Source organism: Momordica charantia (genome assembly GCF_013281855.1).
Source record: "Momordica charantia cultivar OHB3-1 chromosome 3 unlocalized genomic scaffold, Mcharantia_2.0 BLBB01000003.1, whole genome shotgun sequence".
In the NCBI taxonomy this organism is placed as follows: Eukaryota; Viridiplantae; Streptophyta; class Magnoliopsida; order Cucurbitales; family Cucurbitaceae; genus Momordica; species Momordica charantia.
In genome coordinates this window covers 19,265,963-19,293,451 of record NW_028275161.1, presented here as the reverse complement: position 1 = coordinate 19,293,451, position 27,489 = coordinate 19,265,963, and the positions used below count along the sequence as shown (strand labels likewise).

Genomic DNA, 27,489 nt, shown 5'->3' with positions numbered 1-27,489 from the left:
AATCAAAAGAGGACGAAATTTTGGCGAGAAGTTAGGATATATTGCAGAAATCATATCAAATCTTCCAATAAAAGTTGGTAGAGCTAGTGAGATCCTCTCTACTAGTTAAATAATCAACCCCAAAACGTAAATTTACTACACTTAATTAGGCTTGCCCAACAAAACAAATATATATATATATAAAAGTTGATAATTTGGCATTATTATATACCATACCATGAAATTTAAACAAATGATGTAGTGTATAATATTAATCAAAACCGTCTCACAGTACATTTAGTTAAAAGAGAGATACCGATGATGATATACAAAACTTTATAAAAATGAAAAGCAAATCCACGGGGTAGAAGATTGTTTTGAGGAATAAAATGAATAATATCGCAGATATCCGTTACGTTGGTCCTAATTACACATATATTTGACACCAATTACCAATAATCTTGCAAGTACTTTGTTTCCACGCGTGGAATCCAACAAGAACCAGAGGGCACTTGATTTACAATAATTAAAATTAAATAAAGGAATTAAACAGGATGATAATGATGCGTGCATGTGCATGTGCATGTGCATCTATATATATATATATATATGACGAAGTTTGCAGAATGTGAATAATATATAGAGATCAGGCGAGAAATTGCAAAATGTGGAGGTTGAATTGTAATTATTATAAGTTGTTGGTTCTGGTTGTAGTGTGTTGTTGGGTTGTGTTTGGGAGTGTGAGTGAAGGGCGGCGTTTGGGAGAAGAATTAATAGAGAGAAGGCGCGTGAGGGAGTTGGTGGAGGCGTTGAAGGAAGCAGCCAAAGAAGTTGCATATCACCCGGCGAGGTCAACCCCTGGAGGACCTGACCAGCACCACCATTGATTCATCTCCTACGTGTACACCGTTGTTGTGTTCTCAATCTCAATGTTCTAATTTTGCTGTTTCTCGTCAACACAACTTTGTCGTTTAGTAGTGTGTACAAGTACTGAGGTGTCGTGCATGTCCAGTTTCCGCTTACTGTGATAATTCAAGTGCCAAACTTTCAATTATCGAGTCGGAATTCAATTTTTGTTTTCTAGTTTGACTTAATTCTCCCTCTCCTATTTGTATGTGTTTAGTACTATTTTGTCAATGAAAAAAATAGTTAAAAGCTACGAGGCCTATAGTTAGGGCCTCATACTGAGGAACAACTATTGAGAATTAGTGGTTGCCCTAATTCTAATACATGTCATGTCACCAATAATTTCGATACAAATTTAGGTTATTAGTTGCGCTGTGTCGACCTTTTTTTGAGCTCCTCCCAACCCTTTAACTATATTCAAATTAGTTGGTACTGGGTAGGAATTGTAGGAATAATATATTATATTGTATTAAATTGAAACCGATTAGTTTTGTTGTGCTGGCCATCGAAACATTCAAATTATTTCTTTTTGATTCGTGGACTTTCAAAACATTAAGATCGAGGATATATGTCTTTAACAAATTAAGCTATGTTCAACTTATTTTGTCTCTGTAATTTTTTTAACATATTAATAACTTAGATGTCATACTTGATAATTAATCATTTGGTTGTGTTTTTAAAGATTTTTTTTTATAATTTTATTAGTAAGTTTTTAATCACTCCTATTTGAATTTTTAACCAAATTTAAAAAAAAAAAATTGAAAACTAGATCTTTAAATTTGGTTTAGATTTTGAAAATACTTATAAAAACTATATAATAAAATAGAGGAAAAGACTAAAATGGTTATTAAAGGAGAGGGAACTCAATAATATATGAATACATAGATATTGCTAACTCTCTCACCTATATATATATATATATATATATATATTTTTTTAAGTTTTGCCCAATCTCAAAGAAATTTCTAACTCTTTGTCTCTATTTGGTTGCACTCCTCACAATATTTTTTAAAAACAAAAAATAAAACCACTAAAAATCTTCTCTTAACGGTCATCTAAGATCACACATGGAGAGAAAATCGATGTTAATTAATGAACAACTTTTTAATCGCACACCCTTCACCATATTTTGTTTTGTTTGAACTCACAAATCTGGTATATGTCAATTGCCGTTGAGCTATGTTTAATTAAGATAGAAAAATTAAAATATTTTTTATTTTATGTAATAGTTATTAATTAAGTTTTTTTTAGTACAACATGTTGGGGAAGGGATGCCTCGAATAGTCATGCACTCATCTACGAGAGTCCCCTGACTGTGATAAGGCTTACCCATCACTCTTGTTCAATATGGTATGATATTGTCCGCTTTGGGCATAGCCCTCACGGCTTTGCGTTTGGTTCCACTCAAAAGGGCCCCATAACAATGAAGATAATTGTCTATATTACTGGCTGGCTGGTTTTTATGCAAAAAAGACAAAACGGAATTGGATTTCCACTCATAAGGAAGGAAGGTTAGATACCTTTGACAGGGTTGTCTTTTTGGTTGAAATGGGATGATGTTCAAACTCCCGAAATGCAGTCTAGACAGCAGGCCCTCCCCTTTCTGACTGGACTAACTCTCAGGGTCAATCTCCTCCGGAGCATGCTGCACAGCCACTCATTCGTCCTGACCAAATAGTCGAATCTATCTCTCAGCGATTCTTTTCTCCACTAATAACCCCTTCCCAACCAGCCCGCCCGATCGATTTTGTAAGATCGGCTAATTCAAAGGGGTTAATCTGGTCCAAAGTTGTCGGAACGAATCGTTTGCTTTATCGAACAAAGCTTTATTAGGGGGTCTTGGTTGGCCCCCTATTGTCAACCATTACAGCTGGCATCGACCAGCTTTGCGATACGGACGGACACAAAAGAGAACGCAGGCAGCGGAAATGCAAAAGAGAAGAGCAAACATTCCCGACCCAGAGCATGTTATTGACTCCTCTCTTATATACCCATGATCATTAACTTCCATAGCCAATGTGAGACTTTTTTGTACTCCTTACAAACCCAACAGGTATAACACGCGGGGTCGAAATTCAAACTAAATAAATTGTTTAATCAGTTGAGTCATGCTCATGTTCACCAATTTCAACCATCAGCATCTCGATTGTTGACAAAAGCACAACTTCCAATTGTTGCTGCTTTTTTTTATTAGCTTAACTAGTTGAACTATGCTCAGTGTAATTTACTCTCTCCTTGACAGAACATTTCTCAACAAGTAAGTTGTATATCTCCGATCAAGAAGTCGTTTGTTCGAATTCCTCATCCATGATATTTTAGTAAAAAAAACACAAGAAATCAAATTTATTCCTCAAATATTTACTTACAAAACAAATTTTAGAAGGACGACAAGAAGAAGGATTAAAAAGCCCTAAAGTGTCCCAAAACTTAAAAGCAATTGAAAATGACAATCCTTTTGTTTTTTCTTTTTTTTTTCTCTTAATCAAAACGGTAGATGGCCATTGCGAAGCTGCAAAAGTGGTAAAACTCCTTTGCGAAAACAAAAAAACAAAAAGAGAAAGTGGTAAAACTCGTGTGTAAAGAACCATAGCCTACGGGAGATTTTTGTTTTGTAGAGAAGAGTCCAAAACCAAAAGAGAGACTTTTTGACGTCGTTTGCTAATCCTTTTTAACCAACATTCAAAACCTCCTGATTTGCAACAAATGACGGGACGCTGCACTTAAACCCATAATTACTGGATATCGCATCGTAATACATCCAATAAATCAAACATTAAGTTTTGTTACAAATTCTGCTTTGCTTCTGCCTCATCACTCATCATATTCCAACTCCCATGTAATTTCTTGTCCATATTTGTTTCGTAATCTTTAAAAGCAATGAAAAGAAAAAGGAATTCTGGCATTTTGTCAAGCAATGAAAAGAAAAAGGAATTCTATTGTTTTGATGAGATTGCCTGATAGTTACATCGTGGTTTGAACCAATTCTTTTTAAGAAAATTTCAGAATTTATCTGGACCCCTTTCGACTAATAAATCAACTCATGATAATTTATTGAATTATTATGTACTAAAATTAAAGGACGTTACCAATTTGAGAGTATGATGACTCTTACCAACTACGGTTTATAGATTACATCATTACTTCAATTAAGGTATAGAAAAAAAGTGTTATTTAAAAAGTACCAAGCCTTTATTTTTTTTAAAAATAAAATTTATAAGTTGGAATAAATTTATAAATTTAAGAATTACATTACCTTCTCTTAAAGAGGCTATTTGCTATTTTGTGGGCCGGGCTATATTGAACTTGGGAATAGTGTTGTAACCCCCAAGTTTTGATGACACTCCAGGAAGATCGGGAAGAGCTCATCAAAGTTGGAACCTTTGTGGATTCTATGGCATGCAAAATACTGGAGCTAGTTCTGAATGTCAATTTGGGCCTGAATTACGGTGTGAAGCCCTTTGATCTTCGCGCTCTCATCTTCTACAAAGTACAATCTTAGTTTTTGTTCATGTGTCAAATAAATAAATAAAAATCATACTTCTTTTAAGTTTGGGTATCGCGAGTTTCCTCGTCCAAACCTGAAACCGAATGATGAATTTGATATCCGGTGTCATGGGAAGATGATTAATGGCAGATTTCGCGCGGTTACACAGCGCATTTTCTCATCGCTCAGCGATTCTGCTCCCTCCTCCTTCGCTGCAGCCCAAATTTCGAACCAAACATCCACTTCTTTGTCATCGTCTCTGCAACATTACATCAATTCAGACGACCCTTCCCCTGGCCAGAAGATCCATTCCCGTATTCTCAAAACCGGGTTCATACCCAATACGAATATCTCCATTAAGCTCCTCATTTTGCACCTAAAATGTGAGTCATTGAAGTTTGCACGCCAAGTGTTCGACGAATTGCCTAAAAAGACTCTTTCTGCTTACAATTATATGATCAGTGGGTACATAAAGGAGGGAAAGGTAGCAGAACCACTTGCTCTGGTCCGTGGGCTCATAATTTCAGGAGAAAGGCCCGATGGGTATACGTTTTCAATGCTTTTAAAGGCGGCTACTTGTGCACATGATGTTTCTGTACCGCGCAGTTTAGGAAGAGTTCTTCATGCCCAGATATTGAAGTCGGATGTGTCACCAGATGATGTACTTTACACGGCTCTTATTGACTCGTACGTTAAACATGGCGATGTATATTTTGCAAGGACGGTGTTTGATATGATGTTGAAGAAGAATGTGATATGTTCAACATCGATGATTTCAGGATATATGAATCAGGGATTAGTTGAAGATGCTGAAGAAATTTTCAGCAAAACCGTTGAAAAGGATATAGTTGTATTCAATGCAATGGTTGAAGGTTATAGTAAAACACTTGAACATGCCAAGAAATCGCTTGAGGTTTATATTGATATGCAACGTTTGTGTTTTTCACCAAATATTTCAACATTTTCCAGCGTTATTGGTGCTTGTTCGGTGTTGGCAGCATTTGAAGCAGGCCAACAAATCCAAACTCAACTTATGAAGACTAGATTCTTCACAGATATCAGAATGGGAAGTGCTCTTATAGACATGTACTCCAAATGTGGAAGAATAGAGGATGCTCGCCGAGTTTTCGACCAAATGCCAGAGAGAAATGTCTTCTCATGGACGTCTATGATTGATGGATATGGCAAAAATGGATATCCAAGTGAAGCACTTCAGCTCTTTCGCGTCATGCAATCTGAACACCAGATTCGGCCAAACTTTGTCACCTTTCTTAGCGCTCTCTCAGCTTGTGCGCATGGAGGGCTAGTAGAGAAGGGCCGGGAGATTTTTAAAATCATGGAGAGGGACTACTCATTGAAACCGAAAATGGAGCATTACGCATGTATGGTTGATCTGCTGGGACGTGCAGGAAGTTTACATCAGGCTTGGGAATTTGTTATGCAAATGCCTGAGACTCCTAATTCTGATGTATGGGCAGCTCTACTGAGCTCATCTAAGCTCCATGGTAACATTGAAATGGCCTGCATAGCTGCCAACGAACTATTTAAGTTGAACGCTGATGGCCGGCCAGGGGCGTATGTTGCATTGTCTAATACTTTTGCAGAAGCTGGGAAATGGGACAGTGTTAGTGAACTGAGAGAGATTATGAAGATAAGAAGAGTTAATTGCAAAGGTAGCAGTTGGGTTGGGACTGATGACAGCTTATAAAGTTTCCATCTTTGATAGACGATGCAGTGAGATATATAGCAAGAGCATTGGAACGATTAACATTTGATTTGATTTGATTTGAGTTAAGAAAGTACACAGAAGGATTCAGCAATTTACCTGCAGAAATATTTGAAGAAAATTTGGATTAGTTATCCACGAGAGAGGCGGAAACACCATGAGTTTACTAATCGTCGATCACCAGCATCTTTCAGCCATGGCCAGCAAGAGTTAAGATGTTAACTGTGCAATTTTCTGGTCCATCCATGTTTGAACTTGTCATACTTGGTTTAGTTTTCTTGAAGTTTTCAAAATGATCCGATGTCAAATTATCATAGTCAAACTTTATACTATTTTTAAATTATCCAAATGACCTGAATAAAGAGGTAGCAACTTTTAAGGCTGGCTCAGGCCGGTGCAATGAGATTCATTGAGGAAATGATGTGGGGTTATGCTAATAGTTGTCTATGTTGTGCGTTATTCCCAATACGGAGCTTTAAAGTAGCTATAAACTTCGGTGACAAAATAAGAACATAGGCATGGCAATTATCTGCAGGCTTCAGCCGAGTGCTTCTTTGTCTGCCTGCCCATTTACAGTCTAAAAGAGAACAAAGGATTAGGAGATAATCATGTGCTGCTGCTGCTGTGAGAAATGTAACTGCAGGCCTCTCGGTTTTCTTCTCGGCCTGCCGTTCGCCTTCCTTGCCCTCTTCATTGGCTTCATCGGAGCTATTATTTGGATTTTTGGGTTAGTTCGTATATATTGTACTGACATCTCTTTCTATCATTTTATAACTATTCTGTTTTTAGTTCCAATTTTAAAATTTTAGTCATCTCTTTCTTTTTCTGGTTTTGCAGATCGGTGCTGACTTGCATATGTCCTTGCTGCTTGTGTGTGACTGTGGTGGTAGAGTTTGCATTGGCTTTGATCAACGCTCCAATTCTAGTCATGAAATGGTTCACCTCCAAAATCCCATGTTAGGCTCTTTTCCTTGAAGGTTATACACCAAATATTTATCAATTAATCGGATGAGATAAGAATTACTTGTCAGTGTCAACTGGTTAACATACTCATGGTTGTACTCTTATCTTCTTAGAAAATAATACATTAATACTCTCAACGGCTTAGTTATAAAAATTAGTTCTTGGGATATCGTAACGTTGAATTAATATGTTGGGAATGTGATAAAAGTTCCATAATGACTAAGGAAGGGGAAAATTTAGAGATTTCATATTCATTGCTATAAAAAAATGTGAAACAAAAAATAAAGCTACGAGAGAGCTTAGGTTAACAAAAAAATAAAGCTACGAGAGAGTTTAGGTTAACTAAAAAATAAAGCTATGAGAGAGCTTAGGTTTAAAGTGGACAATATAACCTAAGTGAACAATATTGTACGCATCCTTGTAGAAGTCCATGGTCCCTAATATAATAATTTGGTAGTATTAACTCTGGTTTATTTTGTTTAGTACGTTAATACATAAAATTGGAATTTTCTAGATGTAAATTGTAATTTAATAGTTGTATTGGTGTGGTTTGGTAAATCACGCCATGCGGTTGGAGATTTTGGAGGGATCGAAATTGGAGATTTTGGGGTTTGAAGAACCAAACTTACTCAAAAATCGAATCGAGACAGTCTAGTTCGAGTTGGTTTGGTTTTAAATTCTATCGAGGTGTAGTTCAATTCTTTTAATGTATGTAAAAAAAAAATGGTGTGGGTTCGATCTCATTTACGGTGATATTAAATTAATTCATGTGTCGACGTCTCCATAATGTAGAGAGATGGTATTCCATCGGCACTGCAACAAATCATTAATGACGTTAGAATATTAAATTAGACGCAAAATATTGCAAAAGGAAAAAACTATAGAAATACAGATAAATTTGTACCTTACCTCGAAGAAGGTCCATCCAATAATTTATCACAGGCCTTGACTAGTAAATTGTTTTTTTTTTAAAGTCTCGACTAGTAAATTGTTAATGCCAAACATAAGATATGGAGAATTTTAGGTAAATTGTTTCTTAAAAATTAATTTATATTTAAAGTAGTATGATTGTGATAAACTGTAAAAAAACATTATCAATTACCTTAGGATCATTTGAATTAAAAAAAAAAGCCTTAGGATCATATATTTCAAGAGATATTTCCATGAAAATGTTATATGTTTTTTGAAATATATTAATTTTTTTAAAAAAATATATTAAAACAACAAAAATATTGTATAGGTTTATATGATGGGTGATAATTTCGTTAGTTATTATAAAAAAGCAAATTACAAAGATTAACTTGAAACTTTACGGAGAACTACTAAAATGAAATAAAAATGAAAACAGAAAGTCATAGAATTCAAAAACAACAATATTTTGTTAAGAGGATTAACTTTTTAAATTTCACCTAACTCTATCTAACAAATTTTGTTAAATAAAAAAAAAAGTCATATTTACAATTATGTTTTAAAATCTTTTATATTTACAATTACTTTCATAAAAATACTTCAAAAAAATAGTTACCCGCCGAAACTTCCCCCCAAAAATATACAGTTAATCTTTAAATCATAATCAGAGCACATCAGCACACACGGAAAGCTACAGTGAGGCAGAAGCGAAAGCGACAATGGAGACCCAAAAATCTCCGGCGAAGCCAGTAGCAGAGAATCAGCTCAAATCCCCACTGTCTTCACCAAGCTACACGAAGACTCCTCATAAGTCTCTATTCTCCCGCACTTCGGTAAGTAAATTTCACGGAGTTCCGGTCATCTCCACCCGCGACACCTCGACTTTACAGAGCTTCGCGACCGGGAGTCACGGTTGAAGGCTGAGCTTCTCGAGAACAAACACCTGAAGGAATCGTTTGCCATTGTTCCGGTGCTTGAGAACGGGATTTATCTCAAGGAAACGGAAATTGAAAGAGCTTTGATTCTAATCAAACGCTTGAAGGCCGAAACTGAGAGGATAAAGAAAGAGTTGGAGGAAGTTCATCAGAAGATGGAAGGAGAGAGGAGAAATAGTCGGGAAATGATGACAGTGATGGAGGATGAGACGGTGCGATCGAAGAGGATGGATTCGGATCGTCTCAATGCGAAGCCGGCGTCGGATGACGATGAGTCTTCTCGTTCAGGAAAGTTTCGGAGACTGATGGAAGTGTCTGTTAATTCGAATCTGATTAGTAATTTGAAGGAAGGTCAAGAACTTAAAGCATATGCGAAGAACGGAGCAATTATTGAAAGACCGAATTACTCAGAGTGTAACTCGGAAGAACTCGCCGAGTCCGCACTCTTCAATCCAATATCTGACCGTTTTACGATTCCAGAATCCCCGAAAAGACAACAGTTCCTATCGTCGATTACTTCAAAACTGTTGCACCACGGCCAGCAGTTCCGGTGAAGCCAGTATCGCAGCCTTCTCCTCCACTATCTAATTCAGTTCCGGCACCGCCACCATCCAAAGAAAAGAGGTTGATCTGGCCAAAGTTAGGCGAGTGCCGGAGGTGGTGGAATTCTACCACTCTCTGATGCGGGGAGACTCCCGAAAAGACTGCAGCTCCGCCGTGATGGACATACCGACAGGCGCCAATGAACGTAACATGATCGGGGAGGTTGAAAACTGTTCTGCATATCTACTCGCCGTAAGTCGATATGATATTTACGACGTTGCCACTTTAGTCTCCCGCTTGTATTGGATCTTCAATGACTGCTTGTTCTGATTTGATTAATTTATTGGCACCTTTTGCTATTTCTGTCTCATTAATTATACTGCTCCAAAGATAAGATGATATGACGACCTTTTTCTCTATGAAGAGAGAAAGAAAAAATTAAGGAAAAAGAGAACTATAAAATAAGACATAAACCATCGAAAGATTAATCATACATGATTAACTGTGCGTTGATATGTTTAATTGAACGTTGAAACATAAGTTAGCTCCATTTATGGTTTAATTTAAATAATTAGTTACTGGAAAGCTATTTAGTTTAGTAATAGTTAATCAGTCATTAAGGTATGTGTATGTGTTCTAGTGATCAAATCCAATTAGATATAACTACTGTACAGATCGGTTAAAATGCTTAACTCCTGTCTCTACATATTCTGATTTTTCTGCTTTGGATGAATGGAGAAAAGCTAGTTGTGTGCTGAAGATCATTTATGCAAACAAAGATATTACAGTTTTTGGTGAATCATTGTGGCCAGTGATAAATATGGTGATGGAACCTGCAGATAAAAATGGACGTAGAAACCAAAGGAGAGTTCATAACGCATTTGATCAAAGAAGTTGAGAATGCAGATCTTACGGATATTGAGAATGTTGTGACTTTTGCTAAATGGCTGGATGATGAGCTATCTTACCTGGTATCTCATACATTCTTTCTCGTCTTCATCTTCCCTCACTCACCACGTGTAGTTTTTAAATTTTGCTTGAAACGTTAAGAACCTGAGACAGCAGATTGGTACTGAAAGTTCTGGTTTCTTCATCTCTAGGTTGATGAACGAGCAGTGCTAAAACATTTTGAGTGGCTGGAGCAAAAGGCTGACGAGATACGTGAGGCTGCATTTGGTTATCTGATATGAAGAAGCTTTCATTCGAGGCATCATCTTTCGGTGACGATGGTCGACAGGCACGCAATATCACTCTCAAGAAGATGCAAGCTTGGCTTGAAAAGTATGAGTTCTTTTCAATTGAGATTTGACAACTACTTTAGTTACTGTTTTTTAACCTGCAGTTTCATGATTTCCTGCATTTTTTAACAGGTTAGAGCATGGGGTTTACAATCTTTGTCGGATGAGAGAATCTGCTACTATGAGATACAGGTATTGGATGCTTGATACCGGGGCCATTAGCCAAGTAATTTCTCAACTCTGCTTTATGCTTGGGAATTATTTCTGAAAAAGATAAAATATTATTGGAACTCAAAAGCAAAATTAAATCTAGGGCTCAACATGAGGCAACAGTAGCGATTTGTATGACTTGGGACTAAATTTCATTCATGTTCATAATGAACAATGTCAGTTTTAACATATCTAGAGCTATGAATCGACAGATTAAGCTCCAATCCTTCAAATTGGCAGTGGAGTATATGGAACGAGTATCTGCAGAACTTGATACGGTGTATGGCTGCTCCAAAGAACAGTTGATCATCCAAGGGGTAAGGTTCGGATTTCGAGTACATCAGGTAAACTATGCAAATTCAATTATATTGGCATAATATAGTTACAATATATTCAGTTGTTAATTATAGCTGATTGGAGGGAAACATCTTCTGTTTCTCCAGGTTGCTGGAGGATTCAGTATGGAAGCAATCACGGCATTCCGAGAGCTGAGAGAGTCAGATTCTGCCAAAATCAGGAACCAATAGCTGTCGGCAGTTCTGGTGACTAAAAGTCTGCAGCAAACTCAGGTTCAGAATTCCTCGCGTCTCCCAATCTGCTTCGATGGTATGTTATCAAACATCTTCCGTATAGCAATTCATAATATGTAATTAGTTCTCCCTCATTGAATGCTTGGGGTGTGCATAAATAGATCAATAAATTTGTCATCTCTAATTAATAGATTATTTTATTGATGGATTCAGATTACTCCCTATCTTAGATTAAGTATTGCACCATTTTATCTTCTACCTCTGCAAGATTGCTCGAGCTTCTGTTAGGTTAGCTGGGCCAAAAATGAGCATATAGAAGTAGAAGTTAAGAAAGTATAAGATTTGATTCGCACAGGAATTCAATTACAGTTATGTCAAATTAAGTGAATGGAAGTCAACGTGGAAGATTACCACAATAGTGCAAACGGGACTGCTGCTTTCAGTAATAAATTTAAGAAAACCAATTACTTTGACAAGTTGCATCACTGTGAAAAGATTAAAAAACTATCCATCAAATCAGGTGTAAAGCTAAATGGGTACAAACTAAACTGAATAAACCAGAAGTTCATTCCTAGTCCTGTAAAATTTCATCTCCTAATCACAAGCATAAACAATCCACCTTTCACAGTATCTTATCCATTATGCTCCTTTTCTCTGTACCACTCCAATGAATAGTATTCTTGTTACTTTTTTTTTTCCTTTCATTTCTTTTTATTTTCTGATGTGAAGAAAAGAGAGTTGTCTCCAAGTTTTTCTTCACAGAGATCTCGTAGTAAAGTTTATTTAACTTCACATGGTTAGGAGAGCAGCGTACATGAGCTGGTTCCATGTATCTGGCAATCCCGGAAGGCACCAGTGACTGCAGTCTGTGCCTCCCTCGCCACCATAACCCGCGGGATGGGCATCTTTCCGCAGCTGAGAAAGCGTCGTGATGTCCAGCAAGTAAACAGGTACTTTTATCCTACTCAACACTCTATTTACAACATCTGCAGCTGGTGGTGCGCCTGCCGGATACATGGATCCGGATAGTGGCTCACTCTCTCCAATGCAGTTCTTTCTTGGCTCATTCCATTCCTTCCCCCTGATTCATAGCAGCTCAACTATTAGGTAAACCAGAATGGGAGAATCTAATTCCTTGAAAAATAAACTGAAAAGACAAAATTTACCCCAACCAAATAACTATAACCATCGAGTCTACCATGGGTTAACTAACACAATTAATCACATAAAACACTTAACTTTAGACTGAAATGAATAATGACCTATATCTCTCCTACTACAATCAAAAGTCATTCAAATCCATACGCAGAACCATAGAGACAGACAATATCTTATTCAGGGCAGCTGATTTTAGGTATGCATCACGAAAACATGTAGAGTAAGATGAAAAAGAAATTAAGAAAGGCACTATTGCTTTTAAACTTGTATACAAGGTGTTTGCAAAAATTCATGCATGTTAAGGTTGAATAAACCACCGTTCAATTCAAAAGCTCAAACAAGTGAAAATCATTATAAATGGAGAGGAAATAATAATGCAGAAGTTGACCTCATTCTTTAATATCATATTAAGGACGAAGAAACTATCATTCAATCCAAAAGTTTAAGCGATGGGTTGGGTAAATTTAATTCTCATAGAAATATCTCAATATTGTAGATTTACCTCAGATTGAGAGACTATAAGTTTCACTTACAAATAGTGGGTAGGCGAGATTCCCTGGAAGAAGACCTTGGTTTTTGTAGGATCAACATTGAAGTCAACCCATCTGGCCCATGTCGTAAGTCCCTTGTAAAATGCTACCAAACGGTCCATGTCTTGGTACCTTGTAGTCCCATCCTGTATGAAATCCCACCTGCAAGTGCAAATCACACATTCTCGTTTATCCCTCTACACCCAAAAAAGGCACAAGAAAATCTTTGAATGTTGATTTGATCATACGGCTGAGAGCGTCCTGTGTGGGTCCACCAATGCCACGAGTTGAAAATCAGGACGTCCATTCCTAGCCATGCTTTTCCAGCCTGGATGGAGTCTAGTTTTAGCACTCGCCCAACGTCCTGTCTCTCTATGTCCACTAGATAGGGAGTGCGATACAGGAGCAGTGTTACTCCATAGTCCTGCCCACACACAATAATTTCCTTCATTCATATTCACAAAATATATAATAGTTGCCAGCATTTCTTCTATCCTACCCTCATAGGTCAATCGATAGAATGATTTTGTTTGCAAGTTTTCATTTTCTTATCCTTAAATTGAGACCAAAACGTAAATGAACTATAAAGTTAATATCACTTCAAAATCAAATTACAAAATTACTCATAAACCAACCAGCAAATTACACTAAATTTAACCAACAAAACACCCAAAACAAAATGCCTAAAACCAATGAAAAAAATTACTCGAACTTAGGCACAAAATCGAACCACCAAAAAAATACACTAAAGCAACCAAAATCCAGGTGAAATTGTCCAACACAATTAGGAACACCCACTGTGATTAATTTAGTTACAAAAATGTCCGCAGCAAGCCATAATTTTTTTAGAAATTGAAAATTTAACTATTAGTGGTGTTAAGTTATCACTTATTTAAGTTTAAAATTCAATTTGATGTAATTAAAATTCTTAGGTTAAATCTTACTAAAAATTATTCTTCTTCCTAACTTATCAAGGCGTTAGCCGAAATGTCATCGATTGTTAAAAAATAATAATAAAATAACTGAGAGCCGCCACCCGTCACCGCGAGCGAGTTTGGAGGATTTTCCGATCCCAGGCTGTCAAGTGGTTGGGCGACGTAATACACGTGGCCACCGACATGGCCACTCTTTTGCGGGGCCATGCGTGCTTGGCGAGTCAAATAATTTCGATGGAATAAATTTTAAAATTACATTAAAATACGAAAATATAATTCGTAGGATCACGACCACAGATTCACAATTTAATATGTTTCTTAAAAAAAAAGAGATTCGCAATTTAATAAATTGGTATGCATTGCTTGCTGTCCCGATGAAGATAAAAAGATTCTCATCTTTCTATTTAATTCTTAAATACTTTTTCATGATTGGAAACAGATTCTCTGTCTCATAAATGAGATTGCAAGGTCAGCAAATCTACATGCAAGATTAATAAGTTATATAAATCCAACTTCACATTTTTAAAGTTCTATTGTAATGTTGGATAAAAATATGAATTTTCATTTCAAAGGTTGTTGAGCTATTTCATGGAAACTACTCTATTTTATTTATTATCATTTTTTAGAAAATCTTATATTTGTGATATTTTTAGTTACATTTTTTTTCATATAGTTAAGAAAATAAGGCTAAACTTAAAAAAAACAAAAATTCTCTTTATTTGATTTTCACATTTTTATAATCTTAATGAACTTTAAAGTTAAGCTTCATTTTCATTTGATTACTATTTTGTTTTTAAAAGTCTACTTTTTATAATTAACATATAAACACTACTCCCACTCATGTTTTGTTTTTATTTTTTATATTTCTTATGATTTCACAATATAACCCAAATTTAAAATCTAGAACTAGTAATTTAAAATTTTTGTTATTTTTGAAATTTGATTAAAATTTCAATTTTTTAATGATGAAAAATATATTCAAAAAATGGTAGGAAAACAAATATAATTTTTAAAAATAGAAAACTAAATCCATGAACTTAAACTAATAGTTCTAGAAAACTATTTGTCGTCTTTTAAATTTGGCTAAGAGCTTTTGTTTTTTAAGTGCAACAAAAATAAAGAAGCCACTAAATAAACTTTAATAATTAAAAAGTAAAAGAGCAAGAAGGTTATCAAAAGAAGTTTTATTTGATCAAATTTAATTATAATAAAAATGAAGAAAATAAACATAAAGATTTGAATAGTATTAGTTTCCACAGTATTATCCGAATGGAACTAAATTTAATTTAGGGTGTGTTTTATTATCAAAATAGTAAATTAGAAAATTAACTTTAAGAAAAAAAAATTTAGTATATAGAAAGGTGGAGATTTGAATAATCTAGGTGGGAGATATGTGTCTTTGAGTTAGACTTACTTTGACAATTTCTTAGAAAAATTTAAAATCACTTTAAATTGGTTTTTAAGATATCATTGGGAAGTGATTTTGAATAATTAGTTATCCCTATTTTTTTATTTTAATTATTCATTCTACCATTATTCTCAAACAAGTCCTAGGAGTAGTTTTGACATTGTCAGAATCATTTTTATCATTGTCAATAAAATCATTCCCTTTTTCATTCATCACATTTGTTAAATTAAAAAATAAATTTTAGAAAAGTTTAAAATCAGTTTAAATATAATAGTGATTTTAAGAAATCATTATATCTAAATTTCCTTTTTGAAATGACTAATCACTTCCAAACTGAATCAATTATTCGACCTCACCGTAAATCCACTGGTTATATATTTTCAAAGTTCCAATGAGATATTTAGGGATAAACGTAACGAGAGAGAGAGAGAGTAAAAAGTTAAGACAAAACCTGAAAAAAGACAGAGGAGAGTGAGTCCCTCCTGACGAAGGTGGTTTTGGCATTAGGCACCGACGCTTGGAGCATACACGACAGCGATTCCCACATATTCAGACTCAGTGAGTCACCCACAAACATTATCTTCTTCCCACTCCACTTCTTCAAAAGATCCACCCCGTCAAATCTAAACCCACCAAACCAGGAAAAGAAGAAAAAAAAAATATAAACAAACACGTGAATCCCCATAACAAATTTACCCAAATTCCAAACCCAATTTCGGGATATTTTAACAACATTTCCCAAATATACATCATTACCCCATTTCCCTTTCGGACACCGCATCATTAAACAACATAAAATGTCATCTTTTTATTTCAAAGGAAAATTATTAAGATTCGAGAGTGAGGTGAGAAGGCCTACACTAGAAAACAACAGCCCAAAACAACACCCACAAAAAGTAAAGAAAAGAACACGCCCCAAACAGACCCCATGAGTGAACACAGTAATAAAACACTTTTTATTATTTACAGTAGAGAGAGAGAAAAGATAGAGATAGAGAGAGAGAGAGGACCTTGGAAGAATACAGGAGTCGGGTCGCCATGTGTACTTGAGGTAAAGGGAATCGGGTCTGCCAAATTTTTGGCAATCAAACTCGGCGTCTATGAAAGGACAGGTAGAAGAATTGTAGAGAGGGAAAGAGGAGTCAAGAACCCATTTTCCCTGAAACAAATTACACCCACTCGCCTGCTTTCTTCCTCTCAAGGCGCTTCTTTTGTTGAGTACTCCTGCTGCGTTTGCTTGTTGCAGAAACAGCAACCAACAAGAAACTAAAATAAGTCTGACCACCCCGAAACCCATTTCTCGGATTTTTGGGCCCCAAAATGCTCCAGAATGAGCCTTGATTGAGCTATGAATGTGAAGCTTTTTGCATCCTTGGCTGAGTTTTTATATATGGATCAAGTGGCTGCCCGAGTGAATGAGTGAGAGGGAGAGGAGAGAGAGAGCGCGAGCTCTGGGTAACGTGGGTTGGGAAATTTTATTATGGAAGGTTTAAGACGCTGGTTAAAAAATGGATTGAGAAAACCAATTTTAAAATGTTGGAATAAAAAATGATGAAACTTGATTTTTTAATTAAAAAATTTCAAATTAGGAGGTAAAAGTAAAACCAATCTTAAAATGTTGGAATAAAAAACTGAGGAACCTTAATTTTTAATTAAAAAAAATCCTAATTAGGAGGTAAAACCTTGGGTCTGAGTGTCACGGGAGGGCATAGCACCTTACCTACCAGGCTACCAATGCAAGTGGACACATGGTTTTCACACGTGACACATTGTATTTTGTTGACTATGTCAAAAAAAAATCATTTTTATTTTATGGCCTGCAATAGCCCTAAATTTAAAAGTACAAAAAATAAAAATAAAAATAAAAATAAAAATCCCATAGTTCTTTTTCAAAAAAGTAATATTATCTAGTCTAGAAGAGGGGAGAGGAATTGGTAAGAAAAGGGAGAGGGGAGAGGGGAAGGGGAAAGAAAAAGTAATGTCTCTCACCGTTTTTAAGAGGGGCAATTTATCCATTCAAATTTTTTAATATCACTCTTATGTTAAAATAGAGGATATTAAGAAAATATTTTTGAAGTTAACTTATTGTTCATCTTACTCATTGGTGATCAGGTTATTTTATTTTTGAGTAAAAATAGAGATTTGAACGCATGATCTTACAGTGAGAGACAGATATCAATTACCGTTAAGTTAAGGTTGGTATCGAAAATCTTCTATCTATACATTTATTTTCTAAAAGATATATATGTTTTAAAATTATGCCCATTTAATTTATGGATTTAAATTTTATAAGCATGTCTCGACAATCAATAAAAAATAATAAATTAATTAATTATCAGTAATTAATAAATAATTAATTATCACTCCTAACAAATATATAGAATTTAAAGAGTTGATATGAAAATTTCCTAAAAAAAAAAAAGAGTTGATATGAAAAAGTTTGCCATTTATTTTCTCAATTGTTTAATGGATTTCTCTCTTATTCTAATTTATAAGAATTTAAAAAATTTAAAAAATTTTGAAATTCTAAATGATTTTTAAGTCCTCCACAGTACTATATAAAAAGAAGTTTTCTTCCCCATTTTTCCACCAATATTTATGTTATATTTTTTTTTTTTGTTTTTTATTTTAAGTTCCTTTCTGTTCTTGCCCACAAAGCCTTTTTAATCTTTGAAGTTTTCAAGAATGTGTGATACATTCTAAGTTTTTTTTTTTTTTCAAATGAGAATAGTGATACATTCAAGATACATGAATATGTTAGGGATGTGTCAAAGGAAAGTTTAGAAAGTACATAAAAATTAATTTTTACTTCTTTGTAAAAAAAATTAATTTTACTGAATTTTAAATATTATAATTATCATTTTTAAGAGTACTTAAATCATTTAAAATTTAAATTATTTTAGAAAAATACACTTGCATTTAGACGTGGGTTATACACTAGTATGGATAAATGAATAGTTTAAATGCATTTGAGAAACTTTATCTTCATATATAAAGTACCTTTTGTCTTTTAATATGAGAAATCTTATCTTCCAATAAATTAAATTATAAATTTGGTCATATTTAGTTTCTATGACCTTAAAAGTTTTAATTTGTGTTATATAGTTTGTTTTTCTACCAATTATCTCTATTGTCACCAACTCGCCCCTATTTTTCAATATTTTCCATTTAACTTGTTAGGCTAGAATTTAGGTTTAGAAAAAAAAAAGAAAAAAGAAAAATGGTAATGTCTCCAAAATAGTTTAAATTTTTAGAAGTATAGAGATAAAATTAAGATAAATCTAATTCAGCTAGAAAGACACATATTTTTTCTAATATCTTGAAGGTTCAAATCCTCACCTTCCATATTTATTACATTTAGAAAAATGAAAATACATATTTCACATTGAAATTAGGTAAAATCATAAGAATAAAAGAGTTAATTTAACTTTAAAAAATAGAGAAAAAGGATAGGAATGGTGTGAAAGGAAAAGTCAGAAGACAGAAGAGTGGGCTGGTTGGGTGATTGGGGGCCCCCTTTATCAGAAAACATTCTGGCAGGCAGAGAAGAGAAGAGAAGAGTGGCAAAATTAATTAGTGCCAAATGATCATATCACACAGTGGTGGGTTTGCTTGCTTGATGAACCTTCCTAAATGACTCAAATGCCATTTTCCATTTCCATTATCCTTTTCCTTTCAAGTCACACCACTCATCATTCTCTATGTTTTCCCTATTCTCATCCCAATAATTCTCCCTCACATTGAAATAGTTGAGTGAGAATGATAACATGAGCTTTTCTTTTAGCCCAATAATTTTGAAGATAACTCAATCACATTGTCAACATAGGTATCAGACCAGCGATAAAAATATTTTCAATAATTTTGTATAGCGTATTTTCTAAGAAGAAAAAGGAAGGTCACTTTTTTTGAAAAAGAGTCGAAAAGAAAAAGAAAAAGTATAGCTATGTTGGGGTTTGTTGAATGAAATAATTCATCTTAGTATGATTTAGGCTGCAAATTGTGTAGGGAAGGGACCCAATGTGGCTAAAAATTGAACCTTTTGATATGATTAAAGGTGGTAGATTTTAAGCTATTCTTTTGGTTTTTATCTCATCCTTTAATCAATTAAAAGAGTACCAAATTTAAAAGCTCAACATCATTTAATTTATACGGTGTTATTATTTGGCTTTCAAATTAAGAATTCAATAAAAATCGAGCTAACCAAATTAGATTCTAAAAACTATAATTTCCCAATCTCACTTAGGATGGTCTCCTAAAAATAAAAATAAAATCTCATTTAAGGATGGTGACATGAACTTAATAATATTAAAAAATAATAATAATAAAGGAGCTTAATCTGTCAAAAGAAACTAACATCACATGCCATCTCTACAACCCAAATTTGGAGACTTACTCCAACAAAAAGAATTGTTAGCAAGAGACAAAACTGACTTAACTACTCTATATGTTGCATGATTAAAATTGCCATAATAGGTACGTTACAAATTAGTTACTATACGTTACAAAATTAAACCACCCTTTAACACGCTGTAAAACTAAACTGCCCTTCGACAGGTACATTACAAAAATTAGACCTTTTAATAGGGTTACAGACAAAACCATCAAAAGAGTTGGTTATGACATTCGTGTAAAGCTAACTATAAAATTATATGTTAACATGAACATAATTTAATTATTCAAGACATTAATAACCTCTTTTTATATGTGAAAGATTCAAACTTCATCCCACTTTTGTAATATTATAATCTAGACTTTAAAATCAATGTCTAAATAAAATGATCTACCATCCTCCTATATCAGTAAGATCACTTAAAAAATAATCAAATTAATGCTCACTCTAACTCTAGATGTGGTTATGATCTTCCATAGAATTAGAAAGTACAATCATAGGTATAAATCCTTAGAAAAAAGAAGCATAGAAGAGGATCTTAGCTGATATGAAAATAAAGTAACCACTTGCATTACAAATATTTTTTTTAATCAACCATTAAAATAAAGGTAAAAGAAACTAATTCCACTAATTAAGAAAGAAAAAATAATTTAATCGATTGATTTTTTTCAAAAGAAAAAAAGAAAGGTATAAAGACAACAGATTACAGGTACAAAGGCAAGCAAAAGCACTTTGCAATATAGCCTAAAAGAGGAGTACAAATTGTAGAGAATGGCTCTAAAATGTGTTGGCTGCAAGAAGAAGTCAACCCTCAAACAAGAGGTGGGCTGCAGTTGAAGAAATGGTGGAGGCCCACTTGAGATGGCCATGGCCAATTCCCACAAATTGCTGATATGTCAAAATTATAATGGAGCACTTTTTTCTGCTTGGGACAAATCATGATTTGGATTCTTCTGTTCAAATTTGCCATCTCATATGGACCCTATGGTAGGACTTCATTTTCAGTGGGGTTTCTTATTAAAAATTGAAAAAGGATGGTCAGAATTTTTTTTTTTTTTTTTGTGCCACGATTAAGATCAGATGCATTGGTTGTTAATTTCATAATTCCATCCCGAGTTTTTGTTTGGATTACTGCTTCAAGCTGTCAGACCATGGGTACCAAATTACATTATTAAGAAAAAAAAATTATGCTTTGCTCACAATTTTTTGGTGTGTTTTTTAACCTTTCATAGAAACACATTTGAACTTCCAATCAAATTTCAAAAACAAAAATAGTTTTCAAAAACTACTTTTTTTTTTCTTTCAAATTTTAACTTAGATTTTAAAGATTTTTTCAAAGAGTAGATGTGAAAAATATATATATATATGTAAGTGAAATTACATTGAAAAGGTTTACCGTCGCTTATAGAGATGGAACCCGTGAATGTATAGAATTTGTACTCATGACTTCTCTACTGCAATAAACTCAAATAAAGGAAAAAAAAATTATATGGTATGGTGCTACTGACTTTTCAGATATTCCATGAAAATAAATTTTTGGGTAACTTTATGCTGGATGGATTTGTTAATTTGATTGAAAAGGACACAAGTGGTATGAACTGTGAATATGCTATTTTTTTCTTTTTTCAAATTATTAAATACGGATGAAAATTCTAAAATAATGAGCATTAAAATTGGAGATGCAGGGTATCGAACCCTGTACCTCTCGCATGCAAAGCGAGCGCTCTACCATTTGAGCTACATCCCCACATAGAATCTGTATTTAACTTAATATTATTCAGTTTCTTCTAGAATTTTCGCACGCTTACATTTCTTCAATTCCTTTGTTGGAAATTTAAATTTGATCTTTTCTGACATCTGCTAATACTTTCGAGTTCAATCATACATGGCATGAAGATTTCAACCTTAAAACTTTTCTAAAATTTAAGCGTTAGAACTAGAACCAAAACCAAAACCATTTGAATTATACTCAGTCATATCCATTGAAAAATTTGTTTTCTTGTCCCTCATCCATTGAATGAGCCTTTTAATCGAAAAAATAAGAAGGGTTCTCTCATTTCATCTCTCTATTCTTTGTTTCGTTTTATTCTTCCCTCGTTTGTAAGATCTTTATCCTTTCACATTAACATAATCACAAGGCCATAAATATTAAAATTTATGTTCCATCAACCAATTCCATACATCAAAATCTCAGTTTTTCCATCATCATTGACATCTGCCTCCTTGGCTATGGAGTATTTAATGTTGCTAAAAGCCAAAAATAGAGAGCTTGCCCCATGAGATTTTACAGCAGATACATCAATTCACAATTAAGTATGAAAATAGTGGTCGTAGAATGAATCATAGTGAGAAAATAAATAGAAGCATATTCAAATGCTGAAGTTTCAAGTGACTTCCAAGGGTTTTCCATGTCCCTGTCTACCTTATGGTTATGGACCATATTAAAATACATCAATGCAGGTTGGATGGTATGTTCTTTACAGGAATGGAATGAGCTACTAGGGTAAAATCAATCAAACATCTTTGCGAATATCCCATGTTGAATTCTTCAAGTAAAATGCCAGAAGGTAAAAAGTGGGTCAGCTCCTGCATTGACATTTCATAATGTTCATCTGAAGAAACATACCATATTACCACTTGATAATTGATAAAAAGATATAAGAGGGTTCAAAGCTGAGAATAATAAGGAACTGTTTGTTGGATAGACAACTGTGAATTCCATATGCAGTCAATTAAACCTGCTTTGTGACATGTGATCTTGTATATCTTGCAATCAACTTTTCTAGAGTTTTGATCAAAGATTTTGGATCAAATACTACACCAACTTTAGAATCACGTACGGAATCAACAACAATCTGCAGAAGTAACATTTTAATCAGGCACCAATGTAGCACAAATTAAGGAGGCTAATTATCATTAGTCAGTAACTGTAGTCCAACACTGAACAAAAAGCTTTGTCGATAATTCATAATTCTGCTGGACACGACATCAGCAAAGATGTTTAATCCAAATGCAAGGAAGTAATGATGATTATACAAAAATATGTACTTGAGCATACCACATCACAGATTCGTTGTGCAGATAAGGCTTGAGAATCTACCAAAATCTCACCATCTTTGGGCACCAAAATGGTATTGATGTACTGATCCGGCTACATAAATTAAGAGATTGCAACAAAAATGTTTCCTTCAGTGATCCAAAAATGTGTTTTCTTTGAACAAAGTTTAAAACTATCAATACACGAGTAATATGATCGAGCAGAGATATTTGTTACCAGATAGCGATTGCATATTTTCACAAGGCATGATAACAGTATTATTTTAAATTTGTAATTAGAAGAAATAACTTACAGTGTTATTTAAACAATTATGCATATCTCCATAAGTTCTATTTAAGGCATCTGAAATGGCAGTCGTAAAGCAAGAAGCAGTAAAACCACTCGTCTCCCGATCACATGTGCTATTCAATAGAAGCACCTGTCGTTGGAATGATGCAAATCGTGTTTTAATTGCATATTTAAGATTCAGTGCTGATTAAATGGATAAATTGACAAAAAAAGTTGAAAGCACAAAGCCAAAATTTTTATTTATCTTATATGGGCAATCTAGCAGATGACAGTGTGGAACTATAATTGTCCTGGTGTTGAACATATTTTACCTTCGGGCAGGATCTTGACGATATGATCTCACCAATTCCAAGTAACACCTAGAATAATTGATAAATGGTGAAAGGTTTAGCATTAAAGTTGACTACCATATAATTATGTGATTTATTAAAGGAAAATAGAATTAAGGTAGAGTAGTAGAAAATTAAAATTATAAATTCATCATACCATTACATTATCGTATCAAAGAAACCTGTGTACCTAGTAAACTGAATTAAGCAAAATCTACTAGTATGATGCTTATAAATGATAGAGACTTTTACCAGTGATGGGCATATGGAAGTGAAGAGGGATCCCATAGCATAAACAATGCAGTCCACGTCATTCAACTGGTTGAGGACAGCAGGATTTGCTGCGGGGAAGACCTAATTAATGAAAGCACTGCAATTACCATGAGTCATGGAAATCAGATTTGAATAAGCATTTTAAAGAGTAGAATTTTGTTACATAAGACATCAAAGTAGAAAGACAAAAGAATCAAGATGCTTTCATATAGTTCTCATGATTGAGAAGTGTTAGTACATCTTAAACAGAATTAGGAGAAAAAAAAACAAAAACTATTCTCATACAATTTCCAGCCTCCATGAGATAGTTACAAAAAGTTACATAGTAGAAGTAGGTAAGATAGTCTACATTAAAATTAAGTTTTTTAAGGGAATTCAGAAGTGCGAGATATTAAGTTATTTACCTCATGCAGCAAATTACATCCCTCACTTGACATGTAGAATACCCTCTTTATCCTTGAAGGAAGTGCTCGAGCCGAATTGTTTCCCTATAGGATTTCCACATTTGAATGAATAAGAAAACTTGAAAGAGTAAAATGATGGCAAACATAGGTCATCATCGTTAGAAAATAACAACCTCAATATCTAATCGTCTAATCACACGCAAATGTCATTTTCAACTACAACGTTTAATCATCATTTAGGTCATCATGGTTAGAAAATAACCACCTCAATATCTAATCTTCTAATCACATGCAAATGCCATTTTCAACTACAACGTTTAATCATCATGGTGACAATCAAACATATTGAATAAGAATAATAAGTTGGATAATCATCATGGCAAAAATCAGTCAATAAGTTGGACATTAAATTAGATCAGTTATTGCAGCCAATTAACCTTCTACACTCTACAGTTATACTATTTTGTTTGAAATTTTTAGTTTAAGAATCTATTAAAAAGTAACCCAAGTCAAGGTACAAATCCCCTGTAATAAACTGATTTCAAGCAGGGCATTTTTATAAGTACGCATGATCCTTTGACCCACCAATAATCGACCCTTGACCACTTGTGCCACACCATTTCCATTATTTAAAGTCCCAAATCACCAATATTAAAAGCGTTTCCATGAAACACCACTGTAGATTATTTAATGGCCGATCAGCCTTAGTAACCGTAGTTAGAAATGAACTCTACTGTGAAATAAAAGACAAATCGTACCTTATTAATAAGTTCTGAAGGTCCATTAGTTGGATGAGAGATTTCATTCTGACCACGTATTATTGTCCCATCCTGAAGTAGATTGAAAAAATAAAAAGTTTTATAAAACTGGTTTTCACAGTACAATTTCATAAGCCTTCCATATTAGCATTGGAGAAACTTTACAGCTGTATCATAATATTTATGAAAAAATCAACTATATCAAGGAAATTTTAAGAGGCTGCCTTAAGAGTAGAGGAGAGAGCATGAAAGGGATTCACAATAAGTAGGCTTTAAAAGGAAAGGTTGAAAGAAAAATTCTTCAAACTTAACTCCAAAGGCAAGGTGAAAAATGAAATGTCTCTGACATTTTTTCACCTCTGAATGGAGAGTTTGATTACATAAGATAATTAAAATCATTATGAGCTCTTTCAGGTACTAATGATCATTCTTGCACTTTCTCATTGGCATGTATCATAAACTTTTGAGCAATATCTATAAAAGCAAGAGAATGTTGACAATCATACCCATAATTCACATCCTAACGTAAGCCTGTCATTAGTTGAAATCACTGGAAGAACAAGGCTGTCCGATGGGATGTCTGAGACACGAGAAAACAGAAATATTGCTGCATCTAATGACTGGAAAAATAAACGTGCCCCTGCAAAAAAGAAATTCCCGATGCTGCAGAAATCAAGGGAGTCAGTAAATCATGGTAATGCTAAAAAAATTCACCAATCGGTTGCAATAATTTGGAGTTAAGAAAAACCAACTTATATATATATATATATTATTTAGTTCACACCTCCGACAGAGCAATGGAAAACTTTTGCAACATACCTCCCATTGCTGAAACAGAATGACATTTCAGACCGTCGAAGAATCTGTAGCAATCAAATTTACAACATTTCATGTACAGCCTTTGGTAAAACCAATATAGACTAGCGTAGGCACTATACTAATGTAACTAAAGGTGTAAAAGTAGAGCGGGATATCAGAAGAACCGCAAAAAACTAGTTAACCTATAATGGATTAACGGTGAAAAGCAAGAGATTGAAACTCTAGACTATCTTCTGAGAAATAAAGGTTTAAAAGGCAAAAATGTCGCCTACATTACACCTGGTTCTGAAAATAGGCCAAAAAGGCACGAATAGTTTCCCTGTAGGGCTTTGAGACACCCTCCCATAGAGAATTTTCTCCTTCCACGATATCATACCTGACAAATTTTCATAGAGCAATTTATGTTACCAATTAAATCATTGGCCGCTATGAAACCTAGCAAATATAAGGGCAAGTTCATGCCACAAACAAATAAATACGGAACAGGTAACCAAAGTGTGCACTGTGCACCAAGCTTGCAGCTCCGTTTATCTCTGTCATTTGTTTATTACTAGTAGAGATGCCAGATTCAGAAGTGCGAGAGTTTAGATAGACAGTTTATTAACATTGTTTGCATCTCATGGCAACTTGATGAAGAAAGAAATGCTAGAACACACTACACTTATCGATTTAGAGGGGGAAAATGGAGCTACAAAATTAAAGAAATTCGGATGGTGAAAAAGATACCACTCGGATTTGGCCTCCTGTGCATCAAGTGGTAAACGATGACCTAACAATCTGCGCACCGCAAGTGCCTCCGCCGTACTCTGATCAGATAACCTCAAACATCTTGACCGTATATCTCCAACGGCCGGACCACCTGGGCCAAGATTCACTCAATACTGGAATACAGAATATACATACACACAAGGAAATGAACGATAAGCAAGTTACTCACCAAGCACGCGAACAATCTCAGCGGTGCTACCTCCGTCGTCGGAAACAGGAAGAACATGAGCCACACGGGTCGTAAAGTTTTTGAGCTCCTCGACTACGCCATTAAATGCAGTTCCACCTACACCACCAGAAAACTACTGGTTCAGAAGAGAAAAAATGAATGAAGCATTGGGAAATAGCGTTAATCGGAGTAGTTCCGTTCCCGCTGGGTTGTCGAAGAAAGTGGGGACGAAGACCTGAGAAGACGAGGAGGGAGGGCTGGGCGGGGGTCTGATTGGGAGCGGAGGAGCAATTGCAATGGGAGCGAGGAAGAGCCATGGAGGAGAAAGATCTGGAAGGAACATGGAGAGGAATTTTGGGGAGATTGAGGAACAGTGAGGGACCCAAGCTTGTATCCGCCATATTCGCGCGCGTACTCCACGGTCCTCAATCCTTCGCCGATGCTTTTTTTTCTTGCTCCCGCCCCCCGCCTGATCTTCCACCTCAGCATTCTTCTCCGGTTTAACTTTTATATTTATTTAATCAATGTATTTCAAAACCGGCAAGTTAAATTACAAGTTTCATGCAATTGCAAGAGTTATATTTATTTTGTCTCCATGCTAAAACAAGAGTTGCGAGTTCCTCACTCTAAAAAAAAATTACAATAATAAAATAAAATAACTTTTCGTACTTATATTCATATAATAAAATATATTTTTAGTTCCTAAAATTTGAGTCAGTATTTATTTCATTCACGAAGACTTTAAAACATAATTATAAATTATCCAAGTTGATTTGTGA

At 34.5% G+C, this 27,489-nt stretch overlaps 4 protein-coding genes, 1 non-coding gene and 1 pseudogene across 8 annotated transcripts; 3 read left to right on the top strand and 3 right to left on the bottom strand.

The window, feature by feature from the left end:
- The first annotated feature begins 4,218 nt into the window (after positions 1-4,218).
- LOC111010629 (Tetratricopeptide repeat (TPR)-like superfamily protein) lies at positions 4,219-6,495 on the top strand. Its single transcript, XM_022284110.2, has one exon. The coding sequence runs from the start codon at positions 4,506-4,508 to the stop codon at positions 6,075-6,077; it is 1,572 nt and encodes a 523-aa protein (XP_022139802.1). The 5' UTR covers positions 4,219-4,505; the 3' UTR covers positions 6,078-6,495.
- Positions 6,496-6,634: 139 nt separating this feature from the next.
- Positions 6,635-7,233, top strand: LOC111010630 (signaling peptide TAXIMIN 1). The gene is made up of 2 exons (XM_022284111.2): positions 6,635-6,822; positions 6,933-7,233. Exons 1-2 carry the CDS (start codon positions 6,704-6,706, stop codon positions 7,054-7,056), a joined length of 243 nt encoding a protein of 80 aa, XP_022139803.1. The 5' UTR covers positions 6,635-6,703; the 3' UTR covers positions 7,057-7,233.
- A 1,415-nt stretch (positions 7,234-8,648) lies between these two features.
- Positions 8,649-11,932, top strand: LOC111010896 (protein INCREASED PETAL GROWTH ANISOTROPY 1-like; annotated as a pseudogene). The gene is made up of 6 exons (XR_015789730.1): positions 8,649-9,697; positions 10,285-10,416; positions 10,546-10,726; positions 10,816-10,909; positions 11,106-11,237; positions 11,337-11,932. The product of XR_015789730.1 is annotated as a protein INCREASED PETAL GROWTH ANISOTROPY 1-like (transcript).
- Positions 11,840-16,952, bottom strand: LOC111010825 (protein trichome birefringence-like 37). The gene is made up of 5 exons (XM_022284393.2): positions 16,465-16,952; positions 15,906-16,077; positions 13,360-13,535; positions 13,115-13,273; positions 11,840-12,504 (listed from the first exon to the last, which is right to left on the bottom strand). The coding sequence occupies exons 1-5, from the start codon at positions 16,749-16,751 to the stop codon at positions 12,213-12,215; spliced, it is 1,086 nt and encodes a 361-aa protein (XP_022140085.1). The 5' UTR covers positions 16,752-16,952; the 3' UTR covers positions 11,840-12,212.
- Positions 16,953-21,518: 4,566 nt separating this feature from the next.
- Positions 21,519-21,591, bottom strand: TRNAA-UGC (transfer RNA alanine (anticodon UGC)). The gene has a single exon. It is a non-coding gene; the product is annotated as a tRNA-Ala (tRNA).
- Positions 21,592-22,126: 535 nt separating this feature from the next.
- MEE18 (maternal effect embryo arrest 18) lies at positions 22,127-27,209 on the bottom strand. 3 transcript variants are annotated; one of them, XM_022284554.2, is made up of 14 exons: positions 26,946-27,208; positions 26,711-26,827; positions 26,500-26,632; positions 26,053-26,149; positions 25,774-25,817; positions 25,461-25,617; positions 24,955-25,026; positions 24,197-24,280; positions 23,772-23,873; positions 23,502-23,549; positions 23,195-23,320; positions 22,903-22,995; positions 22,583-22,699; positions 22,127-22,430 (listed from the first exon to the last, which is right to left on the bottom strand). In XM_022284554.2, the coding sequence occupies exons 1-14, from the start codon at positions 27,109-27,111 to the stop codon at positions 22,296-22,298; spliced, it is 1,491 nt and encodes a 496-aa protein (XP_022140246.1). In that variant the 5' UTR covers positions 27,112-27,208; the 3' UTR covers positions 22,127-22,295. The 3 variants fall into 3 exon arrangements, with proteins under 3 accessions (XP_022140246.1, XP_087978032.1, XP_087978033.1); XM_088121906.1 differs by lacking the exon at positions 23,195-23,320 and having other exon boundaries at positions 26,946-27,209; XM_088121907.1 differs by having other exon boundaries at positions 22,181-22,699; positions 26,946-27,207.
- Between the last annotated feature and the right edge of the window lie 280 nt (positions 27,210-27,489).